This window comes from Chrysemys picta, chromosome 5 (assembly GCF_011386835.1).
Source record: "Chrysemys picta bellii isolate R12L10 chromosome 5, ASM1138683v2, whole genome shotgun sequence".
Taxonomy (NCBI): Eukaryota; Metazoa; Chordata; order Testudines; family Emydidae; genus Chrysemys; species Chrysemys picta.
The window spans coordinates 109,811,702-109,836,046 of NC_088795.1; the positions used below are offsets into that span (position 1 = coordinate 109,811,702).

Consider the following 24,345-nt stretch of genomic DNA (forward strand, 5'->3'; position numbering starts at 1 on the left):
CAATGTGATGGAAGATCACCTCCGACAAGTGGGTACTGGGAATCACCAGCAATGAGATATTTGATTCCATTTCTCTCCCTCCTGCCTACACACACCGTCTCCCCATCCCTCTTCAGGGATCCTTCTCATGAGCATCTTCTGCAAGATGAAAGAAATCACCTCCTACGATTGGGTGCCGTAGAACCAGTCCCATTCCAACACACAGGGAAAGGATTTTATTCCAACTACTTCATAATCCAAAAGAAAAACGGTGGGTGGAGGCTGATCCTAGATTTGAGAAACCTCAACAAGTTTGTGAAACTACAACGGTTCAAGATGGTCATGTTATCAACAATAATCTCAGCACTGGAACAGCGGGGGCTGGTTCTCTGCCCTCGATCTCCAAGATGCATATTTCCACATCACCATATGCTCTTCTCATGGGAAATTCCTCAGATTTGTCTTGGGGTTGGAGCATTACCCTTTCCACAGCATCCATACCTAGATGATTGTCTGATCAAAGCTCCTTCTCGCACTTGTAGCCATATGAAAGATGATGGACCTCTTCTCAAAACTAGGCCTCAAAATAAACACGCTAAAATCAACATAGACAATGGTACAACAACTGGAATTTATCGGAGCCCAATTCGATGCAGTAGAGACCAAAGCGTTCCAACCAACCCACAGATTTACCATGATAGTCAGTCTAATTACCTGCGTTCGAATCAGTCCACAGGTCTTGGTCAGAATTTGTTTACAGTTGCTCCGTCATATGGCAGTGGCTGCATTCATGGTAAAACATGCCAGATTACATATATGCTGCCTCCAGGGCTGGCTCCAAACAGTTTGTGCCACACAGACACAGCCTCTACAAATCTTTGTAGAGACCACTGAAAGTCAGGGACTCATTAGACTGATGGACGAAACCCCACAATGTCTGTACTAGAATTCCCTTCCTGCAACTACCACCATCCCTGATATTGACAGCCGACGTCTCCCTACTCAGTTGGGGAGCACACCTACAGAACCACACAATATAGAGCAAGCATTTCCCATCAGAGTCAATGTGCAGTTCACCATGCATGCCAACACTTCTACCAGTACTCAGGAACAAAAATATAAGGGTAACAATGGACAACATCGCCTGCATGTTTTATATCAACAGACGAAGGAGAGAAGTGTCAATTCCTGTGCACTGAAGTGCTAAAAATTGTGGAACTGGTGCATTCAGCATGGCATCAGTATCTTGGCCACATGCATACAGAGTCACCAAAACACCCCAATGGACTCTTGTTAAGCAGGAAAGTCTCACGAGAATGAATGGAAGATAGATACAACAACCCTACTAGCAGTCTTCAACTGGTGGCGATTTCTGAAAATAGATCTATTCGCTACATCAGGAAACACAAAATGCCCACTATTAGTTCAAGGATGAGCTTGGGTCACCAATCTCTGGGAGATGCCTTCCTTATCAAATGGAATGCACCTCTGCTCTATGCCTTTCCAGCTTTTCCCTTACTATTCAAGGTGCTACACAAGGTAAAAGTAGAAGAGGCCAGAGTAATCCTAATAGTCTCAACATGGCCCTGAAAATGTGATATCCTTACCTATTGAGCATGGTGGTTTGTCCACTGATATCCCTTCAACTGGCTCTACATCTCCTCTCTTAGAACCTCATGAGGTGACCTGTTCTGAAGGGGTAAAGGAGACCCTTTTAAATAGCAGATGCTTCACCACATACTATATTTACCTTCGCAAATGGCAAAAGTTCCGGACTTGGTGCGACAACAAACATGTCACAGTGCTGAGCTCTCTTTTACCACATGTACTGGATTACATCCTAGAGCTCAAAAAGTCAGGACTATTCACAAGCTCCATTAGAGTACATCTCGCTGCCATTATAGCATTCCATCATACGACTGATGATCATTTGTTATTTACCTATTTGATGATACAAAGATTCCTCAAGGGCCTTCAAAACCTATGCCCAGAAGTCTGAGATCCCATCCCACCTTGGGATCTCAACCTAGTCTTATACTGCCTCACCAGCTCCCCGTTTGAATCCATACAACATTACTACATACACTTATCTACGAAGACAGCCTTTCTCATAGCCATCACATATGCTCGATAGATAGGAGAAATAGGGGCTGTCATGGCATACCCCCGTACACAGTTTTCTTCCAGGATAAGGTCACATTGGGTTGCAACTTTGGGTGTGCTCATAAAGTATCGTCATTGTTTCATCTGAACGAACATAGTCACCGTCAATATTTCTTCCCTAAACTACATGGCAAAACAGCAAGAAGCCACAGCACATACCTTAAATATTAGAAGGGCGCTGGCCTTTTTTTCTTGAAAGAACTAAACTGTTCAGAAAATCACCAGGATTATGCCTGTCTTTTGCAGAAAGATCAAGAGGGTCTGCCATATCCAAACAAACGCTCTCAATATAGATTTCAGAATGCATTCATCTTTGCTACCAGCAACATAATCTACAACCACCGCTAGGAACTCAAACCTATTCTACTCAGTTGCTTTCCACTTCGATAACCTTCCTGAACAGTGTGCAAGCTATGGACATTCGTAAAGCAGCTACCTGGATGTCAACGGATGCATTCATACAATATTACACGATCACCCAGGACTTGTCATCAGATACTATACTAGGACAGACTGACCTATCCTCTTAAACAAATCCAACTCCAAAGCCCCAGCCTACTAACTAAGGGCACTGCTCTACAGTCACCTAAATTGGAGCACTCACAGGGAGACTACTTGAAGAAGAAGGGGAAGGTTATTCACCCTGTGTAGCAACTGAGATTCTTCAAGATGTGTCCCCCTGTGGGTGCTCCACTACCAGCCCTCTTCCCCCGTCCTTAGGAGTTGAAGCATTGACTCTGCGGTAGAGAAGGAACTGCATGCGGGTGGTTGGACTGCTAAGTGCTATATACCCGCTGCTCATGAGGTGAGATGGGGAGGAGCGCACATGCGATCCAACAGGCACTGCTACCGAGCTTCAATCCTAGACACAGACACAAGCGCACCTAAGGTGGAGCACCCAGAGGGAAGCACATCTCAAAGAACCTCAGTTACTGCACAGGATGAGTAACTCTCACTTCCCAGGTTTAAACAAGAAAGGGCTGCAGAAAGTATCTTGGGAGTCCTTGATTCTAGAATTCACTCCCCCCACGATGGTCTGTAATAACCCAGATTAATAGACTGTCAGGCAAGTTGCCAAGATTTGTTCTCACAGGTTTTTCCATTGGGGGGGGAGTTTCAATTTAAGTGGATATAGGACAGTGAAGAAAAGGTAATATGGTCCATATCTACAGTTTTATTTATTTGTATTTTGTGCATCTGTGAATGTACCTAAAGCAATGTAGAGGTGGTTTTAAAATAATACTAAGAAATAATCCAAAGAATAAATGCCTCCTGTTCTCCATGCGCAAGATATGGGAGATGGGAAGATAGTGTGTAGTCTTCTCATATCTATCATAGCATCAGTAGCGAATTCAGCAGCACCCTTGAGGGAAGCTGGCTGTATAGTCCTCCAGACTCCTAGGTTATTGTATCTTCCCATTGTTGTTCAGAGAGAAAGTGGGCTCCTAGTCATTGCACTGGGAAAGATAGTCCAAATAAGTGAGATGAGAAGGAACACTCCATGGAATTATACTTCCATGAGACCTTAGATTCAAAGCACCAAGCTACAAAGCTCTCCTTGCCCAAAAAGGTCCCCTCCAGATACCAGAGAATCGTTTAGTAGTGAAATTTACACTTGATGTAAGCATACATGTGTGACAGTAGAGACTTTATCCCCTTGTTTGAGTGATGTGCGCTTTTATCTGGTGGCAGAATATTCATCAATGTAGTAGATTTAGGAGATACTTCTATTCTCCTCCTCCCCACCTTTAACTAACTGGGAATTTTAAATTTCCCCTTCTCCCCAGCTTTATAATTTTTTGGATTGCAGCAGCAGTTTGCTATCCCTAATATGATGAGCAAACATTTAGAAATAAATGCATCAAATCCGTGACTAATCAGAATAAATACAGATATGTATTTAGACTTCAAGGATGAAATCCTGGCCCCACCGGAGTCAATGAGAAAACTCCCGATTGATGTCAGTGGGGCCAGAATTTTACCTCAGAGAAATAACATAAGAGAAGTTTTGAGATTAAATTGGTAAGCAACCAAGAGTTTGAATGAATAAGGAGTTGGAAATATTTTTTAGAGTTCTTCTGCTATGTCTGTTCTAAAACTATGTAAATACTGGCCAGACAAATAATTTCTCTGTCTCAAATTAAATTGTAATGTGTATTAAAGATAAGAACCAAAAGCACAAATCAAACTTAGAGTTCATAAAATAACGAGGAGTCCAGTGGCACCTAAAGGCTAACAGATTTATTTGGGCATAAGCTTTCGTGGGTAAAAAACCCCTTTCTTCAGATGCATGGAGTGAAAATTACAGATGCAGGCATAAATATACTGGCACATGAAGAGAAGTGAGTTATCTTACAAGTGGAGAACCAGTGTTGATCAGGCCAATTCAGTAGGGGGGGATGTGGTCCACTCCCAATAATTGATGACATGTCAATACCAAGAGAGGGGAAATTGCTTTTGTAGCAAGCCAGTCACTCCCAGTCTCTATTCAAGCCCAAATTAATGGTGTTAAGTTTGCAAATGTATTGTAGCTTTGAAGTTTCTCTTTGAAGTCTGTTTTTGAAGGTGGTGGTGGTGGTGGTGTTGGTGTTGAAGGACGGCTACTTTTAAATCAGTTGTTGAATGTCCAGGGAGATTGAAGTATTCTCCTACAGGCTTTTGTATGTTACCATTCCTGATGTCTTATTTGTGTTCATTTATTCTTTTACGTAGAGTCTGTCCTGTTTAGCCAATGTACATGGCAGAGGGGCATTGCTGGCACATGATGGCATATATCACATTAGTAGATATGCAAGTGAATGAGCCCCTAATGGTGTGGCTGATGTGGTTGGGTCCTCTGATGGTGTCGCTAGAGTAGATATGGGGACAGAGTAGGCAACGGAGTTTGTTACAGGGATTGGTTCCTGGGTTAGTGTTTCTGTGGCGTGGTGTGTAGTTGCTGGTGAATATTTGCTTCAGGTTGGGGAGCTGTCTGTAAGCTTGGACTGGCCTGCCTCCTGTCTGTGAGGGTGAGGGATCGTTTTCCAGGATAGGTTGTAGATTGTTGATGATGTGCTGGAGAGGTTTTAGCTGGGGGCTGTACATGATGGCCAGTAGTATTCTGTTATTTTCCTTGTTGCGCCTGTCCTGTAGTAGGTGACTTCTGGGTACCTGTCTCGCTCTGTCAATCTGTTTCCTCAATTCCCCAGGTGTGTATTGTAATTTTAAAAATGCTTGATAAATATCTTGTAGGTATTTGTCTCTGTCTGAGGAATTGGAGCAAATACGGTTGTATCTTAGGGCTTGGCTATAGACAATGGATCGTGTGATGTGTCCTGGATGGAAGTTGGAGGCATGTAGGTAAGTTATAGCAGTCAGTAGGTTTCTGGTATAGGGTAGTGTTTATGTGACCATCACTTATTTACACTGTAGTGTTCAGGAAGTGGATCTCTTGTGTGGACTGGTCCAGGCTGAGGTTGATGGTGGGGTGGAAATTGATGAAATCCAGGTGGAATTATTCAAGGGCCTCCTTCCCCTGTGTCGATATGATAAAGATGTCATCAATGTAGCGCAAGTAGAGGAGGGGCGCTAGGGGACGAGAGCTGAGGAAGCGTCTTTCTAAGTCAGCCATAAAAATGTGGGCATACTGTGGGGCCATGTGGATACCCCTAGCAGTGCCGCTTACTTGAAGGTATAAGTTGTCCCCAAATCAGGACACATCACACGATCCATTGTCTACAGCCATCCTAACTCCATCTGGTGTTCTGATCCAAGGCCCTAATCCTACACCATTGAAGTCAGTGGGAGCTTAGACGTTGAATTCAATGGGCACAGGGTGTTGTCTCATTTTCTTTGCTCCACAGTTCGTCAACACAGAGCAGTAAAACTCAGGTAGCAGAAAAGAAAAATCACATTACATATTGCTCAATGTAGGTTAATATGCACTCTAATGATCATGATGTAAGGGTGGGAATCTATCAAAGATATATTACAATATGGTAAGAGATACAATTGATGGCATATTTAAATGAAAAGAAGAAACGTTTATATCCCTTATTGTGGAAAAATATCAAAGATAATGAGTAAAATTTGAAAAATGTTAGAAAAATAAGTATGTATTCTGTGCTTTCTGACAAAAGTCAGAAGGAAGCTCATTTGCAATTTAAAGGTTTTCAGTTCTTTATAAAAAGTCAGTTTCTCTGCCATAAATTTTAATATTTGACCTTTCTCTTTTACACAATTTTTTAACAGGGACCTAAAGAACAATCTTATTAGTATTATAGATCCAGGTGCTTTTATGGGGCTTCCATCTCTAAAAAGACTGTAAGTATCTTATTTAGTTATATGATTTTTTTCCCCCCAGATTCCAGATTAAGTTTGAGGGGTTGGCAGTTTAAAAGCAAACAAAATCACCATCTCCTGTAATTGAGCACATTTAATAGAGAAATCATTGAAAGACCACACACAAAACTTTGCTACCGTTTTCAGAGCTGCTTTTCTGAGTCAAATCATGCTTTGGAGAGCTACATGTGGCTTGCCAACCTTTCATAACCAGTTTATTGGATATTTTCTGTCAGTAATTGCGCTATCACTCTCCCTGTGTATTATGTCTTGAGCCACAAGTGGCTTCATATTCATCTAAAGCTTTGATGTCATCAGGAATAACCCTCTGAAGTACAGAGAACTACTTCATGGTGGCTTCCTTAAAAAGGTCATAGAAGAATACCAAGTCCCTAGTTATTAATATCTTAGTGAAAGTTATAGTGCTGTTAATGCCACATTATTAAGGTTGTGCCAACTCTCCTATTATACATATTTCTAGGATTTATGTCTAGGCTGTAAAAACTTGCCCCAGGCTGAAACTTGGAAAACAAGATCCCAGCAGGAGAACCATCCTTTTTTTTATTCCTTTCTCTGAAAGATTTTCAAAAATCTGTGGGGCAGATAGAATTTTTTAAGTTATAGAATTTTTAGTGATGTTTAGTATCCATGTACTGTGATGACCAATGCTCTAGAAATATCTTGGTAGCTCCTAATTAGCTAATGTTATAGGCACTAAATAAATCAGTCAGTCAGGTCTCAGCTCAGGAAAGTACTTAAGCATGTGCTTAAAATTTAAGCATTTTAAAAAAATTAAATGCTTACCTGGCTCATCTAACAGCTTGTTTCTTTGGTACCTCTAATCTGCTCATGTGAAATAGTGGGAGTAGTCAGCACAACACTACAATGGCTCCAATCATTCATCTCCAACAGAACTCTGAGAGTGGTGACTGGTAACTGCTTCTCTTCCCTAAAGGTCCTCACCCGTGGAGTACTGTTTTATAAAACTGTTAACAGTATGGTGATGATTCAGTTGTATGTCTTGTTCTCCATTGATGCAACCACCACCACTAAGGGCTAGTCTACACTGGCAATGATAAAGCACTGCCACGGCAGCGCTTTAACGTGTCTTGTGTAGTTGCAGTAGAGCGCTGGGAGAGAGCTCTCCCAGCACTCTAAAAGAACCACCTCCACGAGGGGCGTAGCTACCAGCACTGGGAGCACGGTGTTTTACAGCGCTGAAACTTGCTGCGCTCAGGGGGGTGTTTTTTCACACATCTGAGCGAGAAAGTTGCAGTGCTGTAAAGTGCCAATATAGACAAGCCCTAAGTTGTCCAAATACTGTCGAGACATCAGGTCTTGGATGAAAAGCAGCTGGCTGAAATTCAGCTCAGGCAAGACTGAAATAATGCTGGCTGGAAGGGAGAAATGTTTGGAAGAGCTTGTTGGAAGTGGTGTGAAGCCTCTGGGTCCTGTTTGACTCCTCATAAGGCTTGGATGTTCATATAACATATAAAAATACCATTTTTACCTCCATTGTGTGATGAGCACCTTCCCACAGTGTTCTGTGTATTTATCTTCTCCAGATTGGATTAGTGGGAGATACTGTATTTGAAGCTTAATTTGAAAACAATACACAGGCTGCTGCTGATCGAAAACCTCTATGGTTTGGGCTGCTGTGAACTCAAGCCCATCGGCTCTTGCCAGTTTAAGAGCTTGGTACTATCTTCCAAACAACTAATGGACCAAGCCACAGCTATATTAAATCTATTAACTACTGATACAGTTGTGCGTCTTTGGGACAATGCAAATTGCAAAGACCATAATGAAGCACCTGAGAGCTAGAGACAAAGCATTTTTGTTTGCGGGGTTCTGACTATGGAATGAATTTCCAGAGGAGTTTAGGCAAATCTAGAGATCGCCTTTAGGAAATGATGTAAAACCTTCTTCTTTGGCAAAGTGTTTCCACCATTTAAAAAAGAATACCCACAGTACTAAAACCCCATCTGCCTGCCCTGCTTCCTATGTAAAAATGCAAACAAATCAATCAGCCAATCAAAAATGTAACATTTTATACTCCAAAATAGGGAAAAGCCAGAGAATCCATGAGGTTCATTAGGGACTTGATGTTGCTAATTGATTTTATATGGAAGGTGTTGTGATACTTCAGTGATGGGTGCCAGCATAAAACCTTACGATAGATAGATAACACCCGAGGAGCCAAAAGTCCAGCTCCATAAAATTTGGAGGATCTTGAAAGAAACTGGTTGATAGTAATTAATCAAAACTGTAGTGATTATAAAATGCATGTGCCTTCCTACGACTTTCGATGGTGAAAGTCCTCACATGGATTCTAGCAGTTTATCTGTCATTGGGGGGGGGAAAAAAAGTCTAAAGGGAAATTAAATTAGGTAGTCATCTTTTGACGACTTAAAAAATAAGCAGTTGAGGGACCAAATCAGTGTTCCTTACATTAAGTAGTATTTATATGTACAAATATTCCGATACAAATTTGGGCCTAGAGGGCTGAATTTTCTTTACTGGGGCCATTTTGCAATTTGAATAAGGTCAGATCTATGCTAGAAACTTGCTGGTATTATAGTGTTAGTTAGGGGTGTGATATTTTTGACATTTCTGTACTGGCAAAAGCCTTAGTGTGGACAAAAATTTTATAACAGCATAACACATTTATAACACATTTTGACAGTGTCACATATTTTGCTCTGGGAACTTGTATAAACTATATTGGCAAAAGCACTTCTTATTAGTATAAGCTGTGTCTATGCTACGAGTGTATGCTGGTATAGTTATGACCGCAAGCCCTTTTGTGGTGTTGACCTGGCCTAAATAACAAAAGCCTTTTGAAAGAGTTCAGCACATAGTCAATTAGCCCAACATCTTCTGTTTTCTGTTCATGAAGACTATGTTTAGCATGACCCATTATTCAGTTAAAGTACCTTTTTTGTAGTATATATATTGTATGATGAAATGAAGCTATTAATATTTGTTTTGCTTTCTCCTTGTAGAGACTTAAGTAACAACAAAATAGGCTGCCTGAATGCAGATATATTTAGAGGACTCATAAATCTTGTTAGATTGTAAGTATAATTCTGTTGTACATGTTTGAGAAAGAATGTATTATTCTCATTTAATTCAACCTTTCTTTATTTCAGTGGGACTACTAATGCTTAAAGTTGAGCACAAGCTTAAATGGTTCACTAGATTAAGGCCATAGTGGTTATGTTGCATTGCCTACAGTCACCCAGTCAGCTAGTCAATGGGAGAATAAAGAATAGAACCAGTCCCATGCCTTGTCTGCTGCTGCCTCCCCTAGTTTTGAATTCTTGGAAAATATAGGAAAGAAGAAAAAGGGGTACTTGTCTATAATACATATTTTCCCTAGAAGACTATTTCAGCATTACATTATCTCTTAACTTTTGTCCTTTATGACAGAGCATTAAGGTGACTATTCTCCTTGCGGAGGACTTGATGAGATGTCCTTTGGACACATTGAAGGTTTGGGGTTTTTTTTTTTTTAAGTTGGCAAAAGAGGTTGTATTCCACAGACACAGAACACTCCCTTTGCCCCATGTGTTCCTTGGTGTCTCTGCAGCACTTCCAGATGAGCCGCCTATGAGAAAATCTATGATGTGAAATCTTTTTTTTTTTTTTTTTAATGGTATATCTAAGCAGGTTGTTTTCTTGCACTACCTTTCTGGTAACACTGATTATTTGGCAATTTTGAAATAAAATTTAAATATGCTTTTTTTTCTGGTGTATATTTCAACATAATTCTCATTTTAAACAAAAATGAAATATTTGAGTTGAATAATTTATTCTCAAACTCATAATACTTTCAAATAAAAGAGAAGAATGGGGGAACATTTGGCTGTTAGGGTTCTCTAGCTGGGCCATCAGGCTTACGTTGTGATGTCTAATGTTTTAAAGACTGCTCCCATGTCCTTTTTCGATGATTGATTGTCATTTCATAAGTTACTTTTAAAAAATAAAAAAACACATTTTGAAAGAGGAAATGTGTTTAATTACATAACTTAGTGTCAAATGTATTTCTTAAGTATAAAACAATTTAATTATTGCCATTTTATGTCCTAGAAATCTTTCAGGGAATTTGTTTTCTGCACTAACGCAAGGAACCCTTGATCATCTTAACTCACTAAAGTCTTTGTAAGTAAATATTAATTTTAGTTTTAATTTGTATCATTCTTAGATAAGTGTTTCAGCAATTTTAAAAACCAGTTTAAAAGGGTAAACATGGTGAGCTTCAGTAGACTTTTTTTTGAGTGCAAAGCAACTAAATTAAAGCAAACAATATTTTTGATTTTGACAGATCTACACATTCAATGCTATCCCAATTAGACATTGGCAATTTAGATTTTGTTTTGTTTGTTAAACATATTACAACTGTATATTTCTGAGTAGGCTTGGATTGATATAGGTGCAGAATTTTGCATGAGGAAATGGTACAAGGGTTAGACATAGTTTGAAGATGAAAAGTACTCTGGATGTAACTTTCAAAAGTACTCAGTCTTTGCCTGGCTCTTCTCAGTGGGATCAGAGTTAGGCTATCATTGAGAACTTTTGAAAATCCCACCCTGCACATGCCAATTATTATTTTGCATTAAAGAAAATGTCGGCCTTTTTGTCTTATTTTACAAATGAACAAAGATACTCTCCAAAAGTTTATAGGTCTCCAAGAACAAAAAGTGTGACTGTGGAATATAAAAAGGCATGTGTCTCAATCTCATTCTGTTTTTCTCTTCGCTCCTTTAGCAGTCCGTAGTTCCTTATTGTGATACTGTGTATGTAGAAAGTGGATGAATTACTTCATCACAACCTGACTGTTACAAGTTTGTATATTCTATGACCGCTATATAGGTTGGGCTGCCATATCAGTAGTCTTGCAGATTCTCAAGGTACTGGCACTGGTCATGAAGTCAACTCTCTCCTTATTCCAAGGCAGATAGTGCCTCCTCCCAAGTCTGATTATTATTCATAGTTTATTTCTTGAGCTCTAACAATACGCTCAGCACTGTACTATTAAAAATGGTCCCTGTACTGAAGAGCATGAGTCTGTTTAAGAACTTAATGAGGCTGTTACAACCTCTTGGATATCAATATTAGTATTTAAAATGTGTCTTTAGGAATTCCTGTTAATAAAGACCAAAAGGCTTGTATCAGAACTCCCCAGTTAGGAATATATATTGTTTCAATGTTAAGTGTTTGTGCCTTGGTTTGCATAATCTTTTGGGCACTGTTTGCTGTTACTGGTGAAATAATAAAATACACATGAAGTAGAGATTTTTAACAAAGATGAAAAACAAATCAGTTCAGACTGAGGGGCCCTTTTTGAGATTATATTTAGATATATAAATTATTGTTTCCTGCCTGTAGCAGACTTTTTAATGGGGATTTGGATGTCTTTGTACCAGGAAGTGTTATGTTATACATACAATGAGAGGATTTTATGAATCAATTAAAATCAGAAATTATGTGGAAAAGGCCTATTTTAATCATAGCGAAGTTAATGGGGTTTCTTTTAATGGAGGGAAAAAAAAAACCCATGGTTGCACGAGTAGTGAGTAGTAGCCTGTAATGAGAGAAACAGGCAACACATTTGAGTGACCACTGCATAGAATTTGTTTTTAATGTGTATCTTAACCTTATACCATTATAGATCTTTTTTTTTTTTTACTCTTGCTTCTCTACTAAATAAATAAATAAACCTCAGTCAAGTGGATCGTATTATTCAAATAAACTGTTATTGTGGCCATGAATTTGCTCATGTAAGCGCCAGAGTTTACTGTACTCCCTCTGCCAAAGAAGTTATTACAAATTCTTTTTTGTCTACAAGGTCCATATATTTGTTAAACCTGGCTCTGGCTTTGGCTCAAGCAGTGTGCAGCTACTTAGGCAGAACCAGACCCGTCAGTCCCTGATAGGAGAGGGCATGGTCAGTTATACCTGACAGTTGTTCATTGCCTTCATACCTTCAGGAAAGTTTGAGAAACCTTTTGTGTGTGTGTGTGTGTGTGTGTGTGTGTGTGTGTGTGTGTGTGTGTGTGTGTGTGTGTGTGTGTGTGTGTACAGTACTACACACTTACATCCCCAGGACCAGAAGCACAGCTACAGAATGTAAATATATGGCCAAAATAATTCATTTATTTTATATCTATATATAAATAAAAATATTTTGGATATAAATTTGCGTTCTGTAGCTGTTTCTGGTTCTGGGGATGTAAGTGTGTAAGAAGGGGAAAACACAGACATGTTGTTTTCTCTACCCCACTTGTGGAATGCCTGGATGGGGATTGCTGTGTCTTCTGTGAGTTAGGAGCCATGCACATCTCAGTGAAACCAACTTGGGCAGGGTCCTTCATGGAATCCCTCTCCCAAGCCAGGAGTGGTATATCTATAGGGGGGAGGGATAGCTCCGTGGTTTGAGCATTGGTCTGCTAAACCCAGGATTGTGAGTTCAATCCTTGAGGGGGCCGCTTAGGGATCTGGGGCAAAATCAGTACTTGGTCCTGCTAGTGAAGGCAGGGGGCTGGACTCGATGACCTTTCAGGGTCCCTTCCAGTTCTATGAGATAGGTATATCTCCGTGTGTGTGTGTGTGTGTGTATATCTATCTATCTAGACCCAAACCAGTAGAAGCACAGGACCCCTGGTACATCTTTCAGTCTATCCTATTGTCTGATGCAATAAGACAAACACCCTGCCTTGGGCAGTGGTATGCAGGAGCACAGCTGCAACCATTGTCCATGCTGATCATTCATTGCCCTTCCTCAATAGTGCCTGAGGCAGAAAAGTACTCAGGTAGACTCAGGAGAAGAACTTATGGGGGCAGGCAGCACAGAACTCCCTCCTCCCTTCTTCTTTTTAGGGATTTCCCCAGCAGATTGCTGTGAGCTCAGCTCCAGGGTATTCCTTGCCCTTCTAGGGCAGGAATGTGATTCCTCCAGCAGATTTTGAGTTACTGCCAGCCCTCAGTAGAGCACTGAGGTCAGATGAGGGCCAAATCCTGAGATTTACCAGATGACCCAGATCTGGCATAGTAATTTTTCTTCAGTGTTAGCCTCCTCTGTATAGATTCAGTCAAAGCTTCCCTCTCAGGAGATGCAGGAAAAGCATTCAATTCTGGGCATAAGAAAGATCAGGTACAGGGAATCAGATTGCTGCCCCTCAGTTAGCAGATCCCCATCTGTTCTCCCAGCAAGAATTGTCCCATTAACCCATCAGAATCTGATGGTGAGCATTCATTCAGGCAAACAAGAAATGGAAAATGGGAAGGACGTACAAAAACTAGTCTCCATGGTCATTAGGCACCTTCTCTTCTCCAAGTCCTCACAGAATTAAAAAGGGCATCCTAAAAAAGGCTGTAGTATGCCAGAAGACTAAACTTGATTGAAGACACAGGAATCCTTCCTCTTGTCTCTTCAGAGTCTCCGGATGCCAGTTCTCTAGGGAGGGGCAGATTTAAGAGAAGGAAATACAAAGTGTCCTCCTTAGATTCAGAACAGGAACCACAGGAGGAAGAAAAGCAGGAAAACTCTTCTAGTTAAAAGTTTGTGCCCAGGCAGTATTGGCATGGATCCAATTCATGTCATGAAACCCTCACATTTGGTGAGTTACAGCACAAATAAGTGACTTTAGTTTAAATCACTGCTGAGTAATAATCTAGACACTGTTTTTTAAACACACAGTACAATATAGTGCAATATTCTTAACTTTTGCTTTTATTGACACTTTTTGACTTCCATGGTCTAGGCATACTTAATCCTGCCTCAGCATGGAGGAGGGTGTATTAGATGACTACTTGAAGTCCCTTCTAGTTCTACATTTCTATGATTTTATAGGAAATTTGTAGCAAATTGTGATAGGCATTCTAAAACTAAGAAGAGGGTAAACACAAAAAACTGAATATTACATTTATTCTTGTGATTATCTGTCTTTTGCGTGTTACAGAGAATTTCAAACTGATTATCTTCTATGTGACTGTAACATTTTGTGGCTGCATCAGTGGTTAAAGGAAAGAAATATAACAGTCCGTGAAACTAAATGTGCTTACCCCAAGTCATTGCAAGCACAACTAGTAACATCAGTTAAGCAGGAGCTTCTAACATGTGGTAAGAATTCTGGCTAAATGACACTTAATTATTAATGCATACTGGGTTTGTTTAGTGTGAGTAGCTAATCCTTTATTTTTTCTGCTTTCCTTCAATTTGGCACTTCTATGTAGTGTTTATAGTGATTCCTTCTACTAAACTGGTCCACAGATTGACAGTAGTCTTAAGACTGCCTTGCTGCTTCTGGTATCAGAGAGAGAGAGTTGTTGTCTAGGCCCCTGATCTTACCCTTGGAGGAGCAATCCTTTAAAAAACAGCAGTTAAACTTGACTTCTTACATGAAAAATAGAGAACTGGTGGGTTTGTCCTCCATTTCCCAGGTTTTTCTGGCAGATTGCTTAGATCTGAGTTATGCAAAACCCTCCAAGTCTAAAGCCCTAATTGTTAAAAGGAGAGAGATTGATTCTCCTATTCACCTCCCTCCTTATCTTTCTTGGAGACCAGTCAATCCATAAAAGAGCCAAATAAGAAATCTGAGATGTCCTGAAATGAAACAGTAAAATCCAAGAGAAGAAAATCAGAAGAAACCTGCTGCTTTGCTGGGCCAGTTGTCTGGTTCAGTGCTAGATGCACAGAGAAGGAACCTCAGGAGAAACTTCCTTTAGCAGTTTTTTCAAAGAATATTGAGGAGTTTGTTAGCATTCCTAGGTCTTCCCCCAAATTATCCTTAAAGAGGAACAACAAGAGGAATCAAGTTGATGGGTCACTGAAACCACTAGAAGTATTGCCCATCAGGCTCAGAAACGACCCTTGCATTCCCCTAACATAGCTATGTAGTCACACTCAAAGTTGAGTTGAGTGGGACTGTGCAGCTGAGGTTGATCATGGCCAGCTAAGACACTTTACAGGTATTTGATTGTGTCTGCAATAGGTGTAAAATCAAGACAGTATTACATTTAGGTAGCAAGTTTTCCAACACTACCTATTTTCCTAATCTAGATAGTTCCAGTGGTTATGTGAGACTTGAGAGGGCTACATAAAGAGAGCATAAAGAACATGATTTAAGTATTTAAAATTGTAGTAAATTCCACCTGTTTTTGTACAGTTCACTACTGTAATTCAGGACTAACTTCTCTGAATGATATGTTGAGAACTGCATACAAATTACTGTTAGGAGGATTACTTCTCATTCTGTTGTCAAAACTGGGAGTTATCAAGAATATTAAGCTCTCGGTATAAACCAAGTATACTACTTTCCTATCAATCCGTGATTGTAAAGTTCATGCAGCATGGGACTGGGAGTGAGGGCCTGTGGGTCTCTGTTTACCAGTTCACTCTGGGATCTTGAGAAAATTGCCTAAATTTACCAATCTGTAAATCTTAAACATATTAACATATATCACTTGTAATTTTGAAGGTTGCTTAATATTTGTAAAACAACCATATATAAATGCACAGAATTGTTTTATTTGTATTGCCTTCCCCCCCCCCACACCCCCCCCGGAACTAGGCTGGCAAACAGCTTCTGTAATTAATTAAACTGACTGAATACAGTTTTTGAAATATATAGTTAGCCCATTGGAGGTCAATTGAAGATGTGAGTCATTATGAAATACAGTTTATTTAAATCCTTCCCAGCTCTTTTTTTTAAAAAGCCAGCTAAGAGAGAGATCTGATTATATCAAACTATATTCCAAAGAAAAAAACATTTCTTCTTTTCATGAATATTAAAATTAAGGATTTTTTTTGTTAGAGTGGGTCTGTAAAGCATAGTATCTAACTATATTTTTAAATTTGAAGTTTTGTTGATTTTTTTTTTTTTTTTTTTTTTTTGGTCCTTTTGGTTTCTAGAACCTCCTCTTGAATTACCATCTTTCTACATGACTCCATCTCATCGTCAGGTTGTCTTTGAAGGAGACAGTCTGCCCTTCCAATGCATGGCTTCATATATTGATCAAGACATGCAAGTATTGTGGTACCAGGATGGGAAGATCGTTGAAACTGATGAATCTCAGGGTATTTTTGTTGAAAAGAACATAATTCATAATTGCTCACTGATTGCAAGGTAAATTCCTTGTGAAAAACATCTGTGTAGTGTAGACCCTTCTCTCCCCCCCCCCCCCCCCCCCCCCCCCCCCCCCCACACACACACACACACACACACACACACACACACGTGTCTTGGTTCATATTGCTTAGTAAAGTAGTTGGTGGCAAATAGCCTCTTCTCAGTTTGTTTTGATGTGAATATATAAACTGCAACAGTGAAGGTTTGGAAGAAATGCCCCCGTCAGACATTATTACATAATAGCAATTCATAGTCATTATGACAGTGAATAATCATTGGGCCAGAGAGTGTGAATGACCCTATATAACCTGGTGGTTAGGGCACTGAGTTCAAGTCTCTGCTCCAGTGACCATTTAATTATTTATACAAATTGGAACAGCTTCAACAGGAGAGATTGAGTTCCACACCAGAATTTCCCATATACCAGTGCCTATGGCACGCTCTTCTGTATTAAAGGAAATGCAAGTTCAAATCCCTTCTACACTTGTGGGACGGGGGGAATTGAGTCTGCGTCTCCCACATCTTGACTGCCCTAAACACTGGGCTAAATGTGTGTGTGGTTTTTTTTTTCTTTTTCTTTGAGTGGTTGCAGATGTATATTCCACTCAGATATGCTCATACCCAGGGCATCAAAGCCAGAGATCTCTGCCTAGCAGTATTCCTCAGAGCAGTGCTCATGCTCTGTGCCTCCAGCCCCTCCCCAGGCTATTTAAGGGCTGAGAGAACACCCATGGAACCATTTATTAACAATGGACAAGATAAGTTAGGAGTGATGAACTAAATAGTAGGTTGAGCGTAAACAATGCATGCTCAGGGCATGCGGCACAGGTATTGGTTCCTTCAAAGTAACCAAACCAATCCCAAAATGTCTGATGCGATGTAATGTGTAGATGTACATAAAGGAAGAGGTTTTCTGTGTAACTTTGGGTGTGTGGTATGCCCAAAACCCACCCCATATACTTGTGTCTGATCAACTAAACATAGTGTTGCTGTATGCCAAATAAAGGAACCTGAGTGACAAAATCTGGAGTTGAATTGTAATTTTTGGATCCCAGAGAACTGGATGAAGTGTTCTCCCAGAACTGGACATGGTGTTCTGATTAAGCAGAGTGGAAAAGGTCTCAGAGGAACTCCCAGTAAACTTCCTGTGTTATATCAGCATATGGAGTAGCTCAGATTGTGCCTCCACAGAGACTGCGGGCGCATTTGATGAGGGCCCAAGCAATTTTGATAGCATGTGATATTTCAGTTTTGGACACTTGCAGGACTGCTACCTGGTCTCTATGCATACTTTTTTTTTTTGTTACCAGTCACTATGGAATTTCTGCTGTGTCTAGGTCGGTCATTTTTAAGTAGACTTTGATTCCCAGCTCTTGAGTGCTGCTTGTGAGTCACCTGTGTGGAAATATATTTCTGCAAATCCTCGAAGAAAAGACACTTACCTGCCTGTATTGTAAGTGGTGGTCTTCAAGATGTGACTACAGATGTGTATTCCATGACCCACCTTCCGTCTTCTGCATTGGAGTCTCTATTCTTGACATTCGATACAAAGGAACCAGGGGGGAGGACGTGGCAGTCAGGATAGCTCTGCTCTTAAATAGTGAGCACTACCCCATAAGTAACATTAGGCAAAGTTCTCTGGCTTTGGTGCACTGAGTGAACACATATCTGAGTGGAAAGCACATCTGCACCCACACCTGGAGGGACAACAGTTACAATACAGGTAAGTAACCATCTTTTATGAGACTACCACCTCCCCTTCTCCTCAGTCTGTTTGTTAGACCCAAAACAGATATTTTCAACTCACTACATTTTTTTGCAATTTTTGTATTCAGATCGACTCAAACCAAAATTTTCGTTTTGAATTTTTGCATGGCTTCCAACTAACTTAAAAATCAGTTTGCCTGTCTGTAACTATAGCAAACAGTTCTGCTTTCGTAGGGAGTTACATGACTTATTAGCAGGGCCGGCTGCAGGGTTTTTGCCGCCCCAAGGAGCAAAAAAAAAAAAAATCGCGATCTGCTCTACCGCAGCCGCTTCAGTCTTCGGCGGCTGGTCCTTCACTCCGAGAGGGAGTGAGGGACCCGCCGCCGACTTGCCACCAAAGAGCCGGATGTGCTGCCCCTCTCCGTTGGCCGTCCCAAGCACCTGCTTATTGGGCTGGTGCCTGGAGCCAGTCCTGCTTATTAGATCTTTGCCACAGTTAATTACTAGTTCTTGGGCTCCTGGGTAGTTGGTCCCCAGTTTTTGTAAGGCCATTCACAGAGACATTACTGAGCTGCTGCTTCTTTGGTCTTTCTGAGCACTATTCATCTTTTAATAAATGCTTTTCATACATTTTGCTGAAGTTCAATAATAATTTTTTTTGTCTTCATAGTGCCTTGACTATCTCAAATATTCAAGCTGGATCCACTGGCAACTGGGGTTGTCATGTGCAAACCAGACGTGGGAATAATACAAGAACTGTAGACATTGTGGTGTTAGAGAGCTCTGCACAGTATTGCCTTCCAGAGCGGGTTGTCAACAATAAAGGAGATTTCAGGTTGGTGACAGCAAATTTGTTTCATGAAGAAGTGTTGTTTGTTTGATTCTGCTTTTCAATTAGGAGGTTATGCTGAAAGGCACCTTACTGGTGTGTGCTCCTGCATAAGATGTAATGAGTTCTCACATTTCTAATTATACTAAATTAGAATATGGCCGAAAGAAATGCAAGCAATGATATTGTGAAATATTGGTACATTTTAACCTATATTGCACAAATCCTTTAGAAAAGAAATTGACAGTAAAATATGATATTCTAAATATGTAAATATAGCTGAACAGAGTTTTTGAGGTGGCTTGTAACTTAAACTTGGAACACAGGCTAGTACAGGGTTTTTCTTCAATATTAGTATTTTACTTCCAAGTTTTTCATTGTCTCCCATATATGAAATCACTACAACAATACTATGAAATATCTGGTCCTTTTAAATAGTACAATAATTGTAATGAGTGCCATCTCCTTTTTATAATTGTTTGTACTGCCAGTGGCTGCTCTAGTTTTCCATTGTGTTGGGTCTTGTTTTTATTCTTTACTTATTTATCTTTTCACCTGTTTTCCCTTTTCTGATCTCTTTGCTGCTGGTCACGCTAACAACACATTACTTCTGGAGGTGCCAGCTATCACAATTAGATTCCCTATATGTAAGGTAATTCTTTTTCTAACTTCTCTTTTGCGCCTTACTGCAGTAGTTCCCAGTGAGAAACAAAATGTTGTTAGCATGTCTCTCTTCTATTGGTGCTATTTTTTACGTTCATAGACGTTTTTCTTATGAAAAAGAGTGATCACTCTTATGATTCATTTACTTGTGCTGGCTTAGAAGGTACTTCCTGGTATTGTTTTTCTTTTGTAAACCTCTTTCCTATTATCCCACCCCCCATCACTAAGTTGGAGCTCTTTGTAGCTCGTATCTAACTTCTTTATAGGCAATTGATTCAAACAGAGCCATTCAGTTATACAGTTCTGTAAATTTTAAGTGAGATACTGCTTACTTGCATCACACTGTTGTTACTAGAGTAATAGTGCTTTTTGGAGCAGAGCAAATCCATCCTGGATTGGATGCTTGAGACAGCTATTGATCCCCTTCTATCTTCAATTAAATGTGCACACCACATTGTAGCCAACTGATTAACGTATAGATGGCAGTGCCTTTGTATAATGCTATGCAGGCGTAACAGAAATCCATCAAAATACATGGCGCCATCTAGAGTCAAATACACCATGCCATCTGAGGACTTGATATGTCTGGAGGAATCCGCTTTGCTACTTATCCGTTGCTGTGGGTAAAATGTGCACAGTAAGGTTTTGGTTTTTTTTTCCTTTTTCCCCTTTCCCCCTAAAGCTTTTCTCCTGCCCTCCCTTCCCCGGAATATATTCAGCATCCCCCAGCACACAGCATCCCCCAGCGCACACTTAGAACCTCTGATCTAAAAGAGCTTACATTTTTCACCAGGATTCATCACTGAATTTGGTCCACTGGTTGGATCAATAGCTTCCCTGGCTTGGGGCCGGCTACTGCCAGAGAGTGCGACGTGAACGCTGATAGGAATCAAACCTCCAATACATAAGCATAAGGAAATACTTTTATTTAGCCTCATTAATCCATTTTGGGATGAAATTTTGGATTCTGTTGAAGACAGTGGGAGTTTTGCCATCAACTTCAGTGGAACCAGATTTCACCCATGATGTCTAATGTATCTGACTTTCTACCTTTTGGATTGATTTTAAATCTCAACCTTCCCTTTCTAAAATTAAATTATTTTGTAGTTGAAAGGCTTACTCTAATACCCTTGCACTCTGGTGATACTGCGACCACCCCTATGTAAGCTTGTAGAAAGGGTCTTCTCAGGTTCTCCTTCAAGTGATGGTCCCTATTGTATTCCACTGAGGGTTATGCACATGCACTTGGAGCTGGAGTGTCTGATGGTCCACGCCTGCGCCCTTGCACTGCCTCATGGTTTCGCCCAAGGTGATAAAGGGCGGGGCAGACCAACCACGTCTTGAGTTCCTTCTCACCATTGCTTGATCCGAGCTGGAGCTTCTGCTTTTCTCTCATTGTTGGTGATGCAATTTCCAAACTTTCTAGGAAAACTTTTTATTCTTTTTTGTAGTAATTTTAGTGTTCATGGTCATTTTTATAGGATTAAGGACTTTGTGGTGCTGTTTCGGCAGTTTCCAGCACCCGTGTCTGGGGATGGGAAGGTTGCCACAACAACTGCAGGATCAACCAGGTTGGCCAGATTGGAGTTGTGGCCCTAATATTCACTTCAGAACCATCTCACTCAACCTGGAAGGAATCCTCTGTCTCACTGCCCCATCTTTTGTTGAGTAGATGTCCGGAACTGGGGCTGGACGATACGCCAGTCAGCCCGGCTCCTACAGTACCAGTGGATCTGGAGCGGTTCCCCTCGTTGTCCCCAGACGCAGCTGTGTCATCAATGCCCTCCTCTTCCCCAGATGACTACCGTCAGTTTCAGGAGAATAACTAATGTTCTGCAGATCCCATTGGAGGGAGGTGCACTACAGTCAGCAACAACTACTAGACAACTTGCATGCATCAGTTTCGGCCAGAGTGACCCTTTCGATCAATTATGCCATTCTCTAACCGACATGCACCGTGTAGTCTACCCTGGTCACGTTCTCCCCACCCCAAAGGGGGCCGAAAAGAGGTACTATGTACCCCCTTCTCCCTCCCCCCTCCCCCCGCCACCAAGGAGGTCTGAGTTTCTGTTCTTCTATTCTCTGCCTAATTCCCTGGTGATCTAGCCTGATAGAGAGCAGGCCAAACAGCTTCCACGCTCCACCCCCTTAACCTTCCAGGCTATTTTGGAGGAGAGCAAGTTCGTCTCTAGGACCATACTTCAGGCTGCGATTGATTCCGCAGACACGTCCTCATGTACAGTGATGACTGGAATCCTCATGAGGAGGGAATCCTGGTTACATTCCTCAGGCTTGTCTAGAGAGGCACAGAGCACAGTTGAGGATCTCCCTTTTGATGATTCACACCTATTCATACAGAAGACAGATGATTCCTTACACTCACTGAAAGGTTCTAGAGCCACCCTACAATCCCTAGGCATTTATACACCAGTGCCTAAATGAAAATTTTATGGCCCGCTGCCTATGCAATGCTATAAGACTCCCCAGATTTACCACCAACAGGCATATTAACCTCTACAGAAGCGCCTGAAGATCTACAGCTCTCATCTGCCTGGTCCGCCAGTGCAGTCCTCTGCACAGCACACCCAACTTTTGGGTAAGTGATATTTCTAAGTGCATCTAGAGAGCCTTCAATTTTGTACTCCTACGCTCTTGCCAAACACCCGATTCGAAGGCCATCTCAAACTATTTCTACCAGCATGGAGTGTGATAACAATGGACAAATTGGGTTCTGGATGTCATTCGACACAGCTATATGATAAAGTTTGACACCACCTCCTTCATATCCCCCGTTCTGATCCTGTTTCAGGGATCACTCTCATGACAGTATTCTTACCCTAGAGGTGGTTTGTGACGGGTTGGATCACAGACACCCCCTTTGGGACTGCCATCTGATGTGTTGAGACTACCCTTGAGCCTGTTTTCCCTGGCAGCTTGGGACTTCAGCATTCTGCCTGGTTGTGCCAGACACACTAGCCTACTACAAACACAGACCCAGGTCTGAACAACATCCCCCAATAGCTTCAGGCTTAACTGAAAACAGCTTAAAAAGTGTTCCTGTCTCCAACACTCAAGTACCCAACTCCAAATGGGGTTCAACCCCCCAAAAATCTGTTTTACCCCGTATAAAGCTTATACAGGGTAAATTCCATAAATTGTTCGCCCTCTATATCACTGATAGAGAGAGATGCACAGCTGTTCGTCCCCCTAGGTATTAATACATACTCTGGGTTAATTAATAAGTAAAAAGTGATTTTATTAAATACAAAAGTAGGATTTAAGTGGTTCCAAGTAATAACAGACAGAACAAAGTGAATTACCAAGCAAAATAAAATAAAACACACAAGTCTAAGCCGAATACAGTAAGAAAACTGAATACAGATAAAATCTCACCCTCAGAGATGTTCCAATAAGCCTCTTTTACAGACCAGCCTCCTAGTCTGGGTCCAGCAATCACTCACACCCCTGTAGTTACTGTCCTTTGTTCCAGTTTCTTTCAGGTATCCTTTGGGGTGGAGAGGCTATCTCTTGAGCCAGTTGAAGACAAAGTGGAGGGGGTTCCTTTCTCTTGTGGGTGGTGTCACCTCCCTCCCCCTGTGTAGAATCCCAGCTACAAGATGGAGTTTTGGAGTCACATGGGCAAGTCACGTGTCCATGCATGACTCAGAACTTTACAGGTGGCAGCCATTGTTCACATGCTACCTTGAACGTCCCCAGGTAGACTTCTTATGTGGATTGGAGTTTTCCAAGGTCCACTGTTCATTAAGTGTTTCTTGATTGGGCACTTAACTTGCAAATTCCTTTCTTAAGAAGCTGACCTAATGCCTTACTAAAGCTATTAAAAATCAAACTAGTACACAGCCAATATTCAAAGCTTCAAATACAAAAATGGTACACGCATACAAATAGGATGAATTATATTCAGTAGCCCATAACCTTTGCAGAGATATGTTACATGGCATATGTAGCATAAAACATATTCCAGTTATGTCATATATACATTCATAAGCATATTTCCATAAAGCATTATGGGGTGCAATGTCACATGGTCTCCCTCCTGCAGAGAGGAGCAGTGGAACCAGCCCCTGCAGGCTTTCAGGGCACAGGGTTCTAGTCCAAATATTTCCTGGTGCTTGAGAAGCAAGGGAGGTGGAGACCAATCTTGGAATTTTGACGCCTTAATTATTCAGTTCTCAAGCTGAAATTCTGTGTGATCACACTTATGGCCATCATTCCCTAGCTAGAAAAAGGCATGTGGTTTACGGCTTTCGATTATGCAGGATGCCTACTTCCATGTTGATATCCACTCAACCCACAGACAGTACCTGAGGTTCACGGTGGTCTGTGAGACTTCAAATACAGGGTCCTCCCATTGAGACATACCACTGCTCCACGAGTCTTCACAAAAGTTTTCTCTGTGATAGCGGCTTGCCTCCGATGGCAAAGAGTCCTTATTTTTCCTTACCTAAATGACTAGCTGTTGGCGGTGCGATCCAGAAAGGAAGTTAATGTATTGACATCCCAGCTCCTTCTACTCCTCTCCTACCTAGA

The 24,345-nt window shown here is 41.0% G+C and overlaps 1 protein-coding gene across 8 annotated transcripts in view; it reads left to right on the plus strand.

Moving 5' to 3' along the window:
• Window positions 1-24,345, plus strand: part of ADGRA3 (adhesion G protein-coupled receptor A3) — a 182,385-nt gene that overhangs the window by 105,842 nt on the left and 52,198 nt on the right. For 5 of the 8 annotated variants that reach the window (XM_042855418.2, XM_042855417.2, XM_042855416.2 and 2 more), the window contains 6 exons: window positions 6,373-6,444; window positions 9,468-9,539; window positions 10,555-10,626; window positions 14,427-14,587; window positions 16,379-16,592; window positions 18,973-19,137. In XM_042855418.2, coding sequence (XP_042711352.1) covers window positions 6,373-6,444; window positions 9,468-9,539; window positions 10,555-10,626; window positions 14,427-14,587; window positions 16,379-16,592; window positions 18,973-19,137 — 756 coding nt within the window. Of the gene's footprint in view, window positions 1-5,422; window positions 5,482-6,372; window positions 6,445-9,467; window positions 9,540-10,554; window positions 10,627-14,426; window positions 14,588-16,378; window positions 16,593-18,972; window positions 19,138-24,345 lie in introns of those variants that run through there. The other 3 variants (XM_065597018.1, XM_065597020.1, XM_042855419.2) reach the window with 3 other exon arrangements.